The sequence below is a fragment of the Suricata suricatta genome, chromosome 4 (assembly GCF_006229205.1).
Source record: "Suricata suricatta isolate VVHF042 chromosome 4, meerkat_22Aug2017_6uvM2_HiC, whole genome shotgun sequence".
Taxonomy (NCBI): Eukaryota; Metazoa; Chordata; class Mammalia; order Carnivora; family Herpestidae; genus Suricata; species Suricata suricatta.
The window spans coordinates 71,172,895-71,190,235 of NC_043703.1; the positions used below are offsets into that span (position 1 = coordinate 71,172,895).

The 17,341-nt window shown below is 38.9% G+C and overlaps 1 protein-coding gene and 1 pseudogene across 4 annotated transcripts in view; both read right to left on the reverse strand.

Annotated features, from left to right (window-relative positions):
- The window catches only part of PAN3 (poly(A) specific ribonuclease subunit PAN3), a 130,215-nt gene that overhangs the window by 9,378 nt on the left and 103,496 nt on the right, over positions 1 to 17,341 (reverse strand). For all 4 annotated transcript variants that reach the window (XM_029936910.1, XM_029936908.1, XM_029936907.1 and 1 more), the window contains 5 exons: positions 12,209 to 12,374; positions 11,080 to 11,170; positions 6,506 to 6,645; positions 3,802 to 3,931; positions 3,313 to 3,377 (listed from right to left, as the gene is read on the reverse strand). In XM_029936910.1, coding sequence (XP_029792770.1) covers positions 3,313 to 3,377; positions 3,802 to 3,931; positions 6,506 to 6,645; positions 11,080 to 11,170; positions 12,209 to 12,374 — 592 coding nt within the window. The remainder of the gene's footprint in view (positions 1 to 3,312; positions 3,378 to 3,801; positions 3,932 to 6,505; positions 6,646 to 11,079; positions 11,171 to 12,208; positions 12,375 to 17,341) is intronic.
- Positions 14,635 to 17,333, reverse strand: LOC115289616 (annotated as a pseudogene).

Below are 17,341 nucleotides of genomic sequence, written 5' to 3' on the forward strand. Positions count from 1 at the left end.
TCCCTTAAGTTTATTAAATAAAATTCTCATCTTTTCAATACCATCAGATTTACTGATTTTAACTAAAAAAGCGGATTCTAGAATCTATATAGAAAATTAAACAGTTTTAGGAAACAACAAAAAACAATGAAATGAAGCTAAGAAAGAATGAACACTACCAGATTTTAAAATGCCATTCCAAAAAAGAAGTCATGAAGGGGCGCTTGAGTGGCTCAATCAGTTAAGCATCCGACTCTTGATTTCAGTTAAGGTCATGACCTCACAGTACAGGAGATCAAGGCCTGCATCAGCTTACAGGCTGACACTGCAGAGCCTGCTTGGGATTCTCTCTCCCTCCCTCCCTGTGTCCATCCCTCCCTCTTTTTCTCTCCCTCTCCCTCAATAAATAAACATTAAAAAAAGGTGTTAGTCATTAAAACACGAATGTGAAAGAAGTACTGTCTTAAGCCAGTGGAGAATAGTTAGACTACTCAATAAATAGCTTTTGGGACATTGGAGAATCTTCTGAGAGGGAAGGGTGGGGAGCTGAATCACACCTTACATTCTACAGAGATTCCAAATATATAAAAATTTAATATGAGAAATAAAACCATAAGTATACCAGAAGAAACAATGAGGAAATTCCTGTAGAAAAGGCCTTTCTATCTATGATTCAAAATCCAAAAGGATAAAAGCAGTTTGGTCAATTACACTACTATATAAATGTCTGCATGGGGGGAAAAAATTGAGCAGAGTCAAAAGAAAAATGACAAATTAAAAAGAAAATGATCAAAAAGAACAAATCTCTCCAGCTCCTGTACATGAAAATGACAGACAATTCAACTTAAAATAAAAATGAGCCAACAACAGGAACAGACAGAAAAGGAAACAGAAAATAAATTAAAAACATAAAAATGATAGGCAACATGCTCATTAAGAGTAAATTCAAAATAAAACTGCACTGAGATTCAACTTCTCATCCACCAGGTGGGCAAAACCCCACAAGTTTGAAGAAATACTGCTGGTAAAAAGCTGGCTGCACAGGTTCGTGGTCACATGCCCACAGACTTAACGATCACAACTGGGCCTACGTTTATGCAAACGGAAAGTTAAGTATGCAGAAGTCAGTCCCCGCAGCACTGATTACACTCGCAGAGTGGTAAAAACAACTCCAATGCCTACTGATAAGGAACTAGAGCAATAAATTACAGCGCATCCACAGAATGGACAGTATATGCTATAAATTACGGAGGCAGAGCATAGTGGTTAAGAGCACGGACTGTGGAGCCCCACTGTCGGGATTTGAATTCTGGCTCATATACTCACTCATCATGTGACCTTGGAAAAGGCATTTCACATCTCTATGCCCAAATACCTCTGTTATATGAGAATACTAATAGGACCTGTATCACAAGGTGGTTGTGAGGATTGAGTTAGGTCATATTTGTAAACGCCTGGAATAATGTTTGGTATACACTAAACATATCTGAACAAAAGGAGTTTCAAAAACATACAGAACACTGCACGGTTTACAATCTGTATGTATTAAAAAGTGGGGAGGGGGTGAAAGGAATTAAGAATGTATCATTATAACTCAGGAAGAATATAAAATAAAGATTCATGGGAGAAAATAGTGAGACTGGATGTTACATGTATGAGAGATTTCTTTCCACTGCAAACCCTTTTCTACTTTTTAAAAAATTGGTTCATATTAATCTATTCAAAATTAATAATAAAATTTTTCAAGGACAGCCTAGAATTTTATACCCAATTATACGGTCAATATGTGAAAAAACAGAATAAAGAGATTTTCAGACTTACAGAGACTCAAAATCCTCACCTTTCTCGGGAAGCTATAGGAGGATGTGCTCCAATAAATCAAAAGAATAAATGAAGGAAAAAAGCAAGAAACGGGGTATCCAACACAAAGGGAGAGTCAAGGAGAACTCCCAGGATAACAGTGAAGGGAGGCTCCAGCTCATAAGTGTGAGTGTGAGCAGGGGTAAAGCACAACCAGCCCAGAGAGGACAGGACAGAGGCTCCAGGGGCAAGCTCTCAGGGGAGGGAAAAAAGGAACTAATAGCTTACCGATTTCTGACCATATGGAAAGGTGTTTCTGACCATATGGAAAGAGTCTGGAATGAATTGGCAGTCAATATTTTTTCATTTGCTTATTAGAGTTCTACAATAAGGCAACTATTAATCCCAGGAAAACAAAAATCAAAAAACAAAATACAAAAGAAAGGAATATAGACATGGTTTACTATGTGGTGCGTGGTGCAGGTATGAGCAGTATTTACCTTGTTATACCAATGTCAACACTGAATAAAAGATTTAACTCAAAACTTACGGGTTAAATGGTAGAGTGTGTGTGTGTGTATGTCTTCCTGTGTGTGTGTGTGTGTGTGTGTTTGGTTAAGGAAGGGGGGTATGAAAGATAGGACAAAGTCATTAGCTGAGTTAAATACTTGAAAAGAAAAATCAAGAAATAGTATCATAAATTATCTTTAAATAAAGAGGTAAATGCCAGAAGAAACAACTAAAAGGTTTTCTAGTTTTTCTTTTTTTTTTTAATGTCATCTTCTCATTTAGAAAAATTATCAGGGAAAATACTAATTGAGTTTTGTAACTTGTGAAGAAAGATAAATGAATTTTGTGGTAAAAACCTAAACTAAAAAACAAAACAACTCCATGAAGCAGTATTTATGTGTCACCTGTTTCTATTAACAGAGGTGACATTCCTGAAACAGCACTTCTACTACAGTGACAGGAGCTATGATACTGTCTGACCTGTCTTCGACAGTTACTATTTAGCAGACATCAACTCTCCTTTCTTGAACAGATGATAAACTTTAACTTACAAATGAGTCGGAACTAAATGACAACATAGGGTGGTAAAGCCTTTCCAATGTCACTGATATGACAGCTACATATATTATTTATATAATGCTCTTAAACGAAAGATAAAAGACATGCAACAGTTAGGTTTGAAATCTGTAATCTGACTAAAGTAAACTGAACTGACCCAAGCTTCAAAAAGGAAACAGGGTGAAGGCAATACTGAGAGTCATAAAATGTTCCCTCATGTACAAATCGCAATGGAGATGTGTAACAGTATCTTTTCTGTATGTGTGTATGTGTGTGAAATCCCTAAGAACAACTAGTTTTAGGCTAATGTTAAAAAACAGCATCCCAACAGCTAACAACAGGCTTAAGGTCACTTCACATGAGAATTTTTCTCTTTTCCCAAATAAAACCAGTAAGAATAAGGTATACTCATTCTTGTTAGTGCACTTGATTGAAATTATATTATAAAATACTGTAAATCCTTACTCCGGCCTTTCATTGATTGTTCCCAATTTTGCTAGAAGCCTAAACAGTCTTCCATTTTGAACCTCCTATAAGACATTTTAAAAAGAAAGAGAACATTAATATTCCAGCTATAAAAGCAAAATTTTATAAAACTGGTATTCTACACCAATATTACCTTTAAACCATAAATCTGAATATCCCCACCTTTTGGTAAGCATTTTGAATGTGACATGTCCATCTCACTCGATATTAATACTCAAGAAGATTGCACAGCTGGCCATTTTTAAGAACGGTTAAAGTAACTTACATGAAAAAAAATCAAGATTCTGTCAACTGTAGCAAAGCCAAACAAAAAACCCACAAATGCCTAGAGGACATAAGAAATTTAAAATATTTTGTAAAAAATTAAAAAAATATCTGCAGTCTTAGCCAATTCAGCATAAAAATTACTATGTTCTCTACTCTTTATACATGCAGATGTGATTGTATATAGCTCTTTTAACTCTTTACCTTTGCAAGGTCTTCCTCTATGACATCATTTCTCATTTGAGCAGCATCCAACTGAGTATAAAATCGAGCACCAATCATGGGCATGATGTCATTTACACTTCGCATCCTATTTTGGTCAGTCAACAAATACCTAGCATAAATAAAGAATCACCTGAATATTAAGTGTGCAATTAAAATGACAACAACACAACCCCCAAGCACACAGCTATCTCTGCTGCCATCACACTGGTGTATACAATTTGGAAAACATTTTTTCATCAAGTCAACTTCACTTTTAAGGCTTAATGATTTCTCTGGAAACCTTTAAGGGCCCATGGAAGAAACTATTAACATGCCTCTTTCTCTACATTTCTGCTATTATGAAAATAAGAAAGTAAAAGTTGAGTAGGGTTACACTTAACCATTTGCATTCTCAAACCCTTCCTTACTACAGTGGGACATGAAAAGACTGTTACAAGCTTTTTCGGAGGGTTGAAATAGGGAGTAGTTGTAGGTGAAGAGATTTTCTCCACTGATCTTCAAAATAATCTGTGTCAGGGTGCCTGGGTGGCTCCCGACGTCTGCTCAGGTCATGATCTCATGTCTCATGAGCTTGAGCCCCATGTCCGGCTCTGTGCTGACAGCTCAGAGCCTGGAGCCTGCTTCGGATTCTATGTCTCCCTCTCTCTGTGCTAAACCTGCTCGCACTCTGTCTCTCTCTCTCTCAAAAATAAACATTGAAAAAAACCCAAATAACGTGTGTCGATTTTGATAAATCAAACAAGGCTCCAACTGTCTGGAAAGGTGCCCTCTGCTCTACACATCATTCACCAGCTGTCACTGTGTATTTATTTCCAGAAATCACCACGCACTAACATGGATCAGAGGAGACCAATTCCATTTCTTCTGAGGAAAAAAACTACAACAACAACAAGTATGTTTTGAAAAGCGGCCTGCTAGAAGATGAGGATCACTGGGACCTGTGCCCGCCTATGCTCGCGGGGGAGCTGCTTCCTAACCACTCCTGTTACAAGAGCCCCCGCTCTGGCCCTCTCTGCTTCTCGTTCTATCTCATTTTCTTCCAGGACAAACCACTGCCTGCAAATGTCATCCTTGCTTACATGCGTGCTGCTTCCTCCCCATTGAGGTGGAAGCTCCAGAAGTTGGGGGATTTAGTTCACCTCGTTCAAGGTGTCTTCAGGGCCTGGCGCAGAATAGACATTCTGCTGTTGAATAAAAACACGCCTGTTGATAATCTAGGTCTTAGCTATTTATCTGTAATTACTGACATGTTTACATTTAACTGCTTAAAGTTATTACAAACTTTGTGACTTTGGCAAGTCACTTTACCTCTCTAGGCCTCAGCTTTGTCATCTCTAATTGGAGCTAATTTGTAAGGTTATTGGGAAAATTCACTCAAATCAGTTTGAAAGTGGCTGAAAAATGGTTTACTGCTCTATAAAGTTGTTACTTAGTAGGAAACTATGGCTTTTTAATTTACCTTTCATCAAGGAAAATTTCAAACATCATAAAAGTAGAGAAAACCGTATAATGAAAGTCCATGTACCCATGGCCCAGGTTTGACAATTATTAATGCACAGCTAGTTTGTACATCCTTTACACTCAATTCTTTAAAAAGAAAGTTATGAGACTACTACTTTGAGATGTTGCAAACTAAGGCTAGGAATCACTGCTGTGAAAATATATGAAACAAATATTTTCATCTGGAAGAGAAATCGTCTGATTCTTAATAGAACCAGGGAGTCACTGGCTTCCAGTGCTCTGTCATGAGCAGGACACTCATGCCAGTGTAACAAAGTACAAGCGGGCGCCCCATCCTGTAGCCCCCAGCTCCATATCCAGGGCTAGTCCAAAAAGAAACGAAATCATCCCAGACTACACAGAAAAATCAGAAGGAATAGCTGAAAACTAAGACACTGAAAAGGACCAATGTGCTCTTACTGCTTCTAGAACACAACGGAAACCATTTCAAGAGATACCGTAGCATCTGTTCTCACAATAACATAATTACAGTAAGAACGATGGCGGTGCACCCTCTGGAGTTGCCCAACGTTGGACCTCTTCGGGAGAAGCCTCCTGTGCCGACAGCAGTCCCTGGTGGGCTTCTCCTAAGTCAGGCTCACTTCAAACCTACTCTCAAGGACTTCCTGGCAGTCTGGAGACACTAGGGTCTTACTCGCACGCCTGCCATAACGGATGCTCTGGCCAGGGAGGCTGTGACCGGACTGCCCCAAGGCTTGTCTTGGACAGCTCACAGGTGACCGCCACTCCCCAGAGCCGCACCGCCTGACAGAACTTTCTGAAATGATGGGATGTATTAGCCAGAAGCCGCATGTAGCTTGAGCTCTTGAAATGGGGCTAGTACAAGTAAAGAACAGATTTAGTTTAATTTTTATTTTACTGTATTTTAATTAAATTTAAAAAGTCATATGTAGCTAGTGAATACCAATGCAACTTTAATGGGTACCCTTTGGCCAAACAGTTATTAAAACATCAATAACATAAACACACAGGTTTATGAATTTATTCAAAGAAACATACACTTAACACTAAAAATAAAGAAATTAAATGTCGGTTAACTGTGTGTTGCCTGATTCTGAACAGTAGAAACTAAAATAAAATCAGTATTAAAAGGCCCGTATGGAAAAACTCTGTCTTATCTCATATGACCATTATATATGTTCAATCGTACATTAAAACTTACAAAATCAGATTCTTCAGGTCAGAGGAGTAGTTGATTGTCACCAGTTCCATGGCTTTCTGTAAATTTTCTCGCTGAATTCCTGCCAAAGAGTTGCAAGCCAAAGCCAACACAACTTTTCCTAATGATATCAGATCTGCTTGCTGACATGGAAGAATAAATATAACTTTTAATTTTTATTTTATAGGTACAAATTTCACACAGTGACACTACTGACTGCCTGGAAAAAGCACCCTTACAAAGAAGCTGCAGACTCCAGCACAGGGTTCTCAAATACTGGCATGCAGAGTCACCTGGGGGCTTTAAGAGGCTTTCTGAGCCTCTCCACCCGAGATGTGTACGCAGGAAGTCTGGGTGAGCGGGCCCAACATCTGGAGAGCCCCCAGCTAATTCTGATAAATGTAGCTCCAAGGCTCCATTCTAAGCAGCTCGTATGCCAACTACAGAACTGCTGCTTTAAATTTTTAAAAAATTTTTATTTAGATAAACCTGACATGCGTATTTATTAAGGCTGGTTACTATACATTCCCCTTACTATGCTCAGTACAATTTATAATATGCCCCTCTCTCACTTTCTATTATGCCCAAAGTACAGTGGGAGTTTCTTCTTTTTGAAAAGTTACTCCCTTATTCAGAATGTAACATAACTATTACCCGATTTCAGAGTGTGTTCTTTAGAACACTGAAAATGCTGCAAACCCCAACACTCCATCTGCCCTTGTTTCCAAACAGACCATTTTTACTCACATTATAATAGATCTTTGAGCTCTTTAACCACCTGCTTGCTTGCCTGCCTGCTTTCTCCATCCATCCACTCACCCACCCACCCATCCATCCATTTTTTAAGATTTACCACTCTGAGGCTTTCATTCTAAAAGGACTTTCAAAGACAGCTGGCTAAACTGAGGTAAGCCACCTATTACCTATCCTAACTCCAGGAAACAGAATGGCTATCCCAAGGGGCCCTTGCTCTTTTTATGCCTATAAGTGGAAGAGCTCTGAGTTAAAATCATTTGAAGTAATTTTAACAGAAAACTTCTATAAATCTTCAAAATCTGAGATCTGAGCTCAAATACTGGACACATTTACCAAATATTGGTCTAGTAAAAGGAGTTTTCAAAACTAGTTATACATTAAAATCACCTGAGGAGCTTAAAAAAAACCAAAAGAAATCACCCTGCAGCCATCCCTGTGCCCCAGTTCTGGTGTTCTAGTCTGGGTTAAGATTGAGGTATGAGCATTTTCAGTGTTTCCACAACAGTTCTGATAATGGAGTCAGGGCTGAGGACCAGCGTTTTCGTGGAATGTATATAAACTGTATAGTCACAAAATAGGTGAATATTTCAAGACAGTCAGTCACTAATGAAACTTTAGCACTAAACAGCTATCCTTAACATTTTACCCAAATAATAAAGTATAAAGAAGTCAAGCCTCTTTACTAAAATAACATTAAAAAGTTCAAATTCAAAAATTCTTTCAATTCTAGCATTGTGAATCTTTGAACATGAGATCCTGTAATCAGTGGAAAAACTGATTAGGAAAACTACTTTGAACCTATTGGGATAAGAGACACCAAGGATTCATGTCAAAGAAACTGTTTAAAACTCCATTTGTGGTACAGAGTTAGGAGCCCAGAAAGGGAGGAGAAGCAGTGGCACGGGAGGGAGCACTACTCCTGTTAAGATCATTTCTATTCTCTGAAGGGCACTGCCATGAATGACCTCGAGAAGGATTCCCCTCCATCATTCTCCAGATCAAGTTATAGTATGAAACCATAAAAATCCTGGTCAAGAGAAATCAGTACATGCCATGCTAAATGTAAATTTCTCTTAAGAGTTTTCAATCCAATAGCCTCAGCAAACTGAAAGTTGCTATTATTTATCAAGTATTTGAGCAGCATGACCAACACACAGCCTCCCAATCCTTAAAACAACAGAGTTTTCAGTTTAGCTCCACCCTGAATTGATGCTATAACTAAACCTCCCACCTAGAACATTCCAGTATTCCCTATAATGAGCCAGGAAAACAAAAGTCCAAGACAGCTGAAGGACTGGATGGGTTTTTAAAATAAGAACATCTGATTCTGATGTTCCCACCACCTTTCCTAAGCTGACTCAAGCTGGGAATGCCCACTTTTAGAAACAGAGTCCCCATGCCACAGAATCCAGATTAAATGAGAACTGATATTGTTCTTAAATAAGCAGTTAATGACGTCCTGCTTAATTGAGAGAGTTTAACATCATAAAAGCTCAATGACTCTCCTTTCCTTATTTGCCAGCTAAATAGTTTTCCATTTGTTATTTTGCTTCTTACCTCCATCTGGTTTTTCCCCCCATTTGTTGAATTCTGGAGGTTTCCCCCCACTCATTTTCAGTTTCTTCCTGATTCTTGATTTCTTGATTTTTCTCTGATTCTATCTATGGCTCTACTTATGTCCACTTTACTGAAAGTCAGTCTCTATTCACGTGTCTGAAACAGACTATGAAAAATAGACTACAAGAAACAATGCACTCCTTTCTCACGTCCCCTCTTCTCTGTAAAATCACAATCCCCCATTTGGGACTATCTTTAATTCTCTCCTTTACTTACTATAAGCGATGTGAAAAATCTTCCACACATATATAACCCACCCCTCCCCCAAAAATTAAGGGGAAAAAAAAAGAAAATCTGAGATATCCTTTATTGCTGGAAAATAAAGGGAAGGTGACAACTGGTGGATAGTAGCCTGAGTTTATGAATGAAGGCAGTTCCTAACTTACCAATCAGTTGCCCCAAATGCTTAAGAGTTGCTTGTTTGGAACTCTGGGATTACTTTTTCTTAAAAAGAGTTTTTCGAGGTAACTACACAATCACTAATGTAACTGAAATGATGTATATTTGCAAAAAAAAAGGGGGGGGATAATAGTGCTATGGTACTCAGAGAAAACCAAAATCAAGGCAGTCTTATACTAGTAATTTTTTAAAAAAGAAACTCTATTCAGAAGAAAGAAGAATGAGATCGTATAAGGCTGAACTTGTATAAAAAAAAAAACTGTAAGGTGTTTCATTTTTTAATGTGGATATGGGGGTTTCCAGATTCTTGCAAGAGAGTTAGATGACACTGGTTCTAAATAATGTCTAATTTCTCCTCAAAATTTTTCCTAGATATGAAGATGACTGGTATTTTAACAGTCCATACTTAGTGTCTTTTAGAAGCACAGAGATCAAGAAGAAAACTTTTCAGAGCAAATTAGTTAGGCACTAGGTGTAAGACAGAAGACAAGAAGGAAGGGAGCTAAGAACCACCACCTAAGAACCACCACCTAGATAAGAAAGAGGGAGCAGAGCAAGCCCTCAGGCAGAAGCAAGCTGCTGTTGGGAGAAAAAAGGGGTCAGATTCTTTTTAGCGCTGCCCACTAGATGGCGCTACCAACCAGGACTGCTTGGCAGCGGCCAGTTTCGCTGGGCAGGAGGGGTGGGAGGACGGTGTGTGGAGTCCACACAGGACCAGACAACTCAGCGTGATGGGTGTGGCTCTAAGTCCTGGGGGCTGCACTGCCCCTGGCTCATCAGCAAAGGAAGAGGCTTATGCAGGGATTGGATCACTATGCACTCCTTAGACTCTACTCATTAGGGTTAGGGTTAGGGTTAGGGTTCCTTTTTGTTCAGAAATTTTGGCTTATAATAAAGCCAATTAAAATTTTTCTAAGATTTAAAGAAGTTGAAATGAGAAGGGCAATGAAAAGGTAAAGTGTTTTTCTCCTGGTCTTTCCATGTAATTAAGAGATTCTGCTTTGCATCAAACCTCTATCGGTTAGTAAACTTGTTAACACAGAAAGAATTAATAATACTGTCTTAAAATGGGAGCTGCATATCCACCCAAACACGTGAAGTATGCAATACAGATGGAGTGATCCGGAATATTCACTTGGCTCACACATCACCTGCACAGAGCAATCAAGGCCAAAGCAGCCACACTTAACCTGCCTTGTGGAGGCTGCTTCTTACTCTCACACCTTATAGTCATCAAGAAGTATGAAATGAACAGCTAAGACTACGAACATAAAGGGGCCTAAATCTATACTAGTATGAGGACCAGATTAGAGCCAGATTCTGATCATGTACAAGAAGTGAGTATGCAAAAGAAAAATTATTTAGAAAATGTCAATACAACAATATTCCTTTGACAATATTTCTAAGATGTGTGGATTGGTATTGGGACAATATCTAAAAGTAAAAATAACAGCTGTGATTTAACCCATTAAACAAATGATAAAAAAGTAAAATGTCATTTAATATAATTTATTCACTAATTAATCTGTTTTAATCTGTGTTGAGGACAACTTTTCTGATCACACATCTTCCTTTGAACAGCTGGTCTTTGACACTGTCATTAACTCTCTGCATTCCCACTTGTAAGGGCTCTACACTACACACATCGCAGTGATTCAGAAATACATGCTCAAAGCTGACATGGAGACACCCCGAGAATAAACTGAAATCTAGACTTAAAACCCCCACTTTCAAATAAATAAAAGTTGTCTTAAAAAAAAAATCAAGCCTTAAGTTATTAAGTACCCATGTTCATTGTTACTCACCTGGTACTGAGCCATTAATGCCAATGGATTATTATTCTGACTGTTATCAAATGTTAAAACATCAAAAACTCCAACACAATTTACTCGCAACCTTTAAAGACCAAAGAATTTAAAGAAAATTATTAAAGTGAGATTTTTAAGAAGTCTAACATTTCTTATATTAGGAAGAATCTCAGTCTAACCCCCTATCCCACCCTAATAATAACCTCTATAAAACACCATTTTAGAGATGAGGAAATCACGGCTCAGATACCAAGCGACAGGCCTATGGGTATAGAAGTCAGTAACTGATAAAGCCAGGACCATTACTCACATCTCTGACTACCAGGCGAGTGGTCTTTTCACCACACCAAGCCGCTTCTTTTATTAGTGATTCACAAAAGAGATCTAATTAGCTTTCTAACATTTGCAGAGGATGTTATTAGGCACCATTCACATGTATTAATCATTCAATTTTACATGTATTAATCATTTAATCCTCTCAATAAACTTATGAGACAGGTACCTTATAAATGTGAAAAGTAGACATAATAACAGTCTTCTAAGGTTGCTGAACGCACAGAAGTTACAGAATTTGCTCAGGATCCTACAGATAGCAACTAAGAGACTCAGGGTACGATGGTGACCAGGCACCAGATCTCGAGCTCTTTATGTTACACTGTCCAAGAGAGCTCTCAAAGTTACAGCAACTCCAGGAAAACTCTGCTGAGGTCAAGGGCTGTATTACTGAACTTTGTATCACCAGCACCACCTGAGAACTTGGAAATATGAGCTCTCAGGCCCCACATCAGTTTTACTGAATGGACACTCTGGGAGTAGAGCCCAGGGACGCATGCTTATGAGTGAGCCCTCCAGGGAATTCTGTTTCATGCTACAATCTGAGGACCACCCCCACCAATCCTAACTATACATACGTCCCAAACTCTTAAGATTCTTGGTTAATAACCACGCGTTTTATTATTAAGAAATCAACATGTTTTATAAAAAACTTACAAATGAACTCAGTCACAGCAGTTCTTCTGGATGGAATATACGAAAAGGTAGAATTAAACAAATCATCAGGCCTTGTTTACTAAAGTGTCATAGGTTAAATGCTCAATAAAGAAGCCAAAACTCAAAATGGCAGTACCTTGTTTTGCCAGTTATCAGAATCTTGGTCGGGTCCATAACTCGACACGCCAGGCCTGCTGTGTGAATGGTGCGCAGAGCCGAGCTCAGCTGCACAACATAGGCCCAGATCAGAGACTCTGGCAACAAGCCAGCGTGCTGCCTGGGCAGCGGCCCGTCATGCTGACCTAGAAGGCAAGTAAATAAACAATTACCCCTTCTAAATAACCAATGAAAAGACGGAAGCGTTCAAACCCAAATTTACAAAGAAAATTCACGTATCACGGCACAGCTTGTCACGTGATATGTATACACATGAAATTTCAGTTCAGACCATCGGGAGGAAGAGACAACCCCCAACGTCCCATTCACAAGATCACACCAGTACACTGTCAGCAGCGGCAGAGCCCTCACAGAAGTGCTGTTTCTGTGAACGCTGTAGTTACTGAACAAGGAAGAAAATTACGTAAAAGGTTTATATTTCATGTGAACCAAATGTTAATTCTGATTAAATACAGGAATAATGAGTATTAATATTTTGCTTAAAACATGGATAATCCTGGCCTGTACTATGGTTCAGGCAGGTGAAAGCTCTTCCAGAAGGAAGAAGACCTGGAAGAAACATAGAAGACCCTACCATTACTTTTGCTGAATGCTTCCTTACTCTCCTTACAGTGCTCAGGCCGCTCTCACAGCCATGTCGATTAGCCAGGATGACACCCAACTCCTAAACAATTGCAAAAACCTGAGTGTGGTCACCTATGTCTAACAATGAAGCACAAAAATAGTCTGCTCTACCAAGACAGCAGATCAGACATTTTGATTCTATCAACTCTTCTTTACGTGTTGCTGCTACTGCTGCTGCTTCTGTAATTTGAGAGAGAGTGGGGTGTAAGGTGGGGAGAGTAGGAGAGCAAGTGAGCGAGTGTGGGGTGCAAGATGGGAAGAGGGAGGGAAGAAGGAAGAAGGGGGAGAGGGAGAGGGAGAGGGAGAGGGAGAGGGAGAGGGAGAGGGAGAGGGAGAGATTCTGTGGTGGCTACGTTGGTTGAGCATCCGACTCTTGATTTTGGCTCAGGTCATGATGCCAGGGTTGTGGGACCAAGCCCCACAGAAGCATTGAGCTCTGTGGCTCTGCTGACACGGAGCCTGCTTAGGGTTCGTTCGTTCTCTCTCTCTCTCTCTCTCTCTCTCTCTCTCCCTCTCCTTCTCCCTCCCTCTCTCTCTCTCTCTCCCCCTCTCCCTCTCCCCCTTCTTCCTTCTTTCCTCCCTCTTCCCATCTTGCACCCCACACTCGCTCACTTGCTCTCCTACTCTCCCCACCTTAAGGAGGCTCTGCACTGTTATCACAGAGTCTGACATGGGGCTTGAACTCACAAACTGTGAGGATCATGACCTGAGCCAAAGTCCAGAGTCAGATGCTTAACTGACTGAGCCATCCAAGGCGCTTCCTCTTATCACAACCCTTATATAGTACAGTATGATTCTTATTCCTATTTTTAAAATTGGTATATTTCTTACAATGTGTAGTATTTTTAGTTTGTGCTAAGTTATAGAAGAAAACATTAGACTTTCATCTATAGCTCTTCAAAATTATACTTTTTCTTCTTTTAATAGTCATTAATGGGAAAACAGAGAACTGCCTTGGATTAAAAGTTGCTATAAATTACAGGATGCATGCTATGTCTGGGGAAATTACTACCATTCAAACAATACTTTAAAATAACAGAAAAAGGAGTGATTCCTCTGAAAATGTGAACATAATATATAACTGGTCAACACCAAAAAAAAACCAACAACTGGAAAGGAGTGCTATAATTAGTGGTTCTCAACAGGGGTCCGTTTTGCCCCCTGGAAACATCTGGCAACGTAGGGAGATGCCCTCGGAGTCACTACCGGAGAGGAGCAGTCCTGCTCCTGGCAGGTCAAGGTCAGGACACTGCCAAACACTCTGGAATGCAGACAGCCCCACAAACGTAACTGTGCAGCCCCAAATGTCAACAGGGCTGAGGTTGAGAAACCCAGCCGTAAATTAAAGCCAACAGTCATTTCACAGGTGCTACTACGAAAATAAACTTGACCAACTACAGCTAGATCCATCTATAGGAAAAGTTATACCACATCCCCTTCAACAAAATTATGTATGTGTCTAAAGATGACACGGCAAAAGGAAAAAAAAATGACCACATATATGACCAGATTTTTAATGTCAAACAGCCATGTAACCACAGCTTTCTTCTTCCAACTGTCAGAAAGCAAGGTTACAAGTAAACAGAAGTAATATATTTTTATCCACCATGCGAATCCTTAAAGGAGTCACAATCCAAAAGACAATGTAATGTGGACTCACATCTTTCTTCCTTTAATTTCTCTCAGTATATATTCAAGAAAATTTTTAAAAGATTAAAAACCAGAGTAAAAAATGTAATGTTTTTTCAACTGTACTTCAATAATAAAACTTTTTAAAGAGAATTCAATGCTTTTTCCCTGCCCCCAATAAGAAAATGATACATACATTTTTCCCTATCCAAATACCTAACTTAATCAACAACCATCTCAACATAGACCACGTACCTATTTTTACTCTGAAGCAATTTACCCTTTAATAAACATGTATTAGAACATGATCACAATATTTTAGTTCTTTGAAGTATTGGAACTATATTAGAAAATATCCCGTTAAAGTAAATGTTACCTGAAAATTTATTTTGAAGGTTAACTATTTAAGTAACATGCATTCGTACCTTTTTAAAAAGCATTTGTATAAAGAAATTACTTCATAAATGATACACAGTCACAGTGGACTATAAGAGAGTCATTAAATTATATTCAGAAAAGATAAAAGTTAGTGGGAAGACACTTATAACAAATGAGAGATGCAATGATACAAAATGTGGGGGGAAAAGGAAACAATATGACAAGAGACCAAAAACAAAACAAAACAAAACCAAACCAAGACTGGAAGGAAACAGACCAAGAGATACTCATGGTTGTGCTTTGGGGGGTGAAGCTATCAGCGTTACCTTCCAAAATGCCTTTACTCAGAAAGTACTGTAGTTTTTTTTTTCAGATCTTTTTGCTTTAATTCTTCTCTGTATTACCACAATAAAATATTTATCGAAGTCCAAGAGATTACTGATATGCAATAAGGACCAATGACTTTACATTAATGGAGCTATGAAAAAAACTCATCAGTGAAGAAACTGGGGAAAAGTTCAAATGGAAAAGAGTGATTCACTATTCTCTTTATACAGTATTCAAACAACCATAACATTCAAACACCAGGAAGTCCTAAGTAATATTAAATAGTAATTCGTAACTGTGAAATACTGTAACATCTTGAAGTACCTTCTGAATGACCAAAACAGATGAAATTTTGTTCAGTGTAACTTTAGTTTTTTATACAGAACTATGCATTTTTAAAAACTGGTAATCCATCTCAGATATACACAAAAACCTTAACAGAATAGGCTGCTCAGTGAGTAGAGCTCCACATCGCTTCATTGTTAGGGACTAATGAGCTATTAGTCCCTATTAGTTTTATTAACAAAAATCCCCCATTCCTTTATAAGGTGTTTAATTCCTCTTACAATCACCTTTAAAGGGCCTTAGTTTTTGTCTAGGTAAATGAAAGTGTGACCCTCCAGTCCCGTCTTTGGGCTCTTCATGAGCCCAAAGTGTAACTCAACACAGTGACCTTCCCATGAGTTTTCCAACAGACATTTTATAGTAATTTTAATACTTTCCACAGAGTATCCTGTCTTTCTCTCGGCTTTTGTCAAATTAATAATGGCATGTGGTATTCCTTAGCATAACCTGCCAAAATGTGATAATTTCCTTGGAAGAAAAGCCATGAGCTGCAATGACACATCTGAGTTGACAGACGTCCAAATGGATCCTATATAAAAAGGAAAGGTTTGTGTCTTCTGGAATATGGATGTCCACGTTTAATAAACTCAAACAGATCCCAACATAAACATCTTCAAACTTGATGGGTTTTACGTGACTCATCATTTCATAGATTCTTGGCACCAAATCTTTGGACATTATATAACCCAACCCACTGCAGTAGGGAGGAAACACCTTGAAGGGTTATTCTTGGTATAAAATATGGGCTTTTTGGTAAAATCCTCTATAGGAATAGTTATCAATTAAAGGATAAACTGTGAAAAACTTCTCTGAATGGTTTACATTTAAAAGATACTTCACTAAGTTTCCAATATTGATGAAAACATCAGTGTCTGTCTTCATGATATACTTGGCATTAGGGCAAAACTCAGTTACCCACCTGAATGTTAAAACTGTTTTCAAGGTCAGATTATTATACGTGTCTAAAAAATCTTGCCGTATTATGTCACCATAAAAAACGTGTTCATTCTCTAAGGACAGGGCTAATACTCTGTCTTCCTTTTCAGCTGGCTGACCTAGTAAAAAAAATGTAAGAACCTCATATCCCCACCAAGACTTTTTTCACCCCAAGTAACTCTAATGGCCTGTCTGGCTTTCACATCTGAAGGGTGTGAGGTCACCAGGATGGCAAGAAATGGGCTTTGATGAGAGCAGTTTGAAGGCTCTCGAAGTGTGAAGCAAAAGTCTTGTCTGTAAACTGGCTCATACTCCTAGAAGTGCATCTGGTTTACACGTTCTATCACACTGTAGTGGGGCAGGCTGAGGTACCACATCACAAGGAAACTCAGGAGGGACAGCAGCAGGAGGCTCCATTTGAGGGATCTCAGTGACATCCTACTCAGAAGAGTGGTCAAGAGAGCCAGGGCCATCCACAGCAGCTCAGAAGCACATGAACCTCAGGTTCTCCTTGATTTATTTCTTCTGAGTGACAGATGTTCAATTTCACCAACTGGTCAGTAGTATGTAGTAGTCAAAAATAATGCTTGAAATTTCTACTAAAAGAAATTCTCAACTCGGCTTAAAATTCTGCCATTATACTGCTTATAAGATGCCTGTGCACCCAGGGGTGGGCAGTCTGAAAGAGTCACGTGACAGAGCTCGTGGAGCGAGGCAACAAGATGCCTGGGTCAGAAGAGAACCTAGGAAAGCCACAGAATTTCAGATGAGACTAAAGCACTAGCTTTTTTAGTTTTTCTGTTTTCCATATTCCAGGCTTTAGTTAAAAACATTTGCTGTGAACTACGCCCGC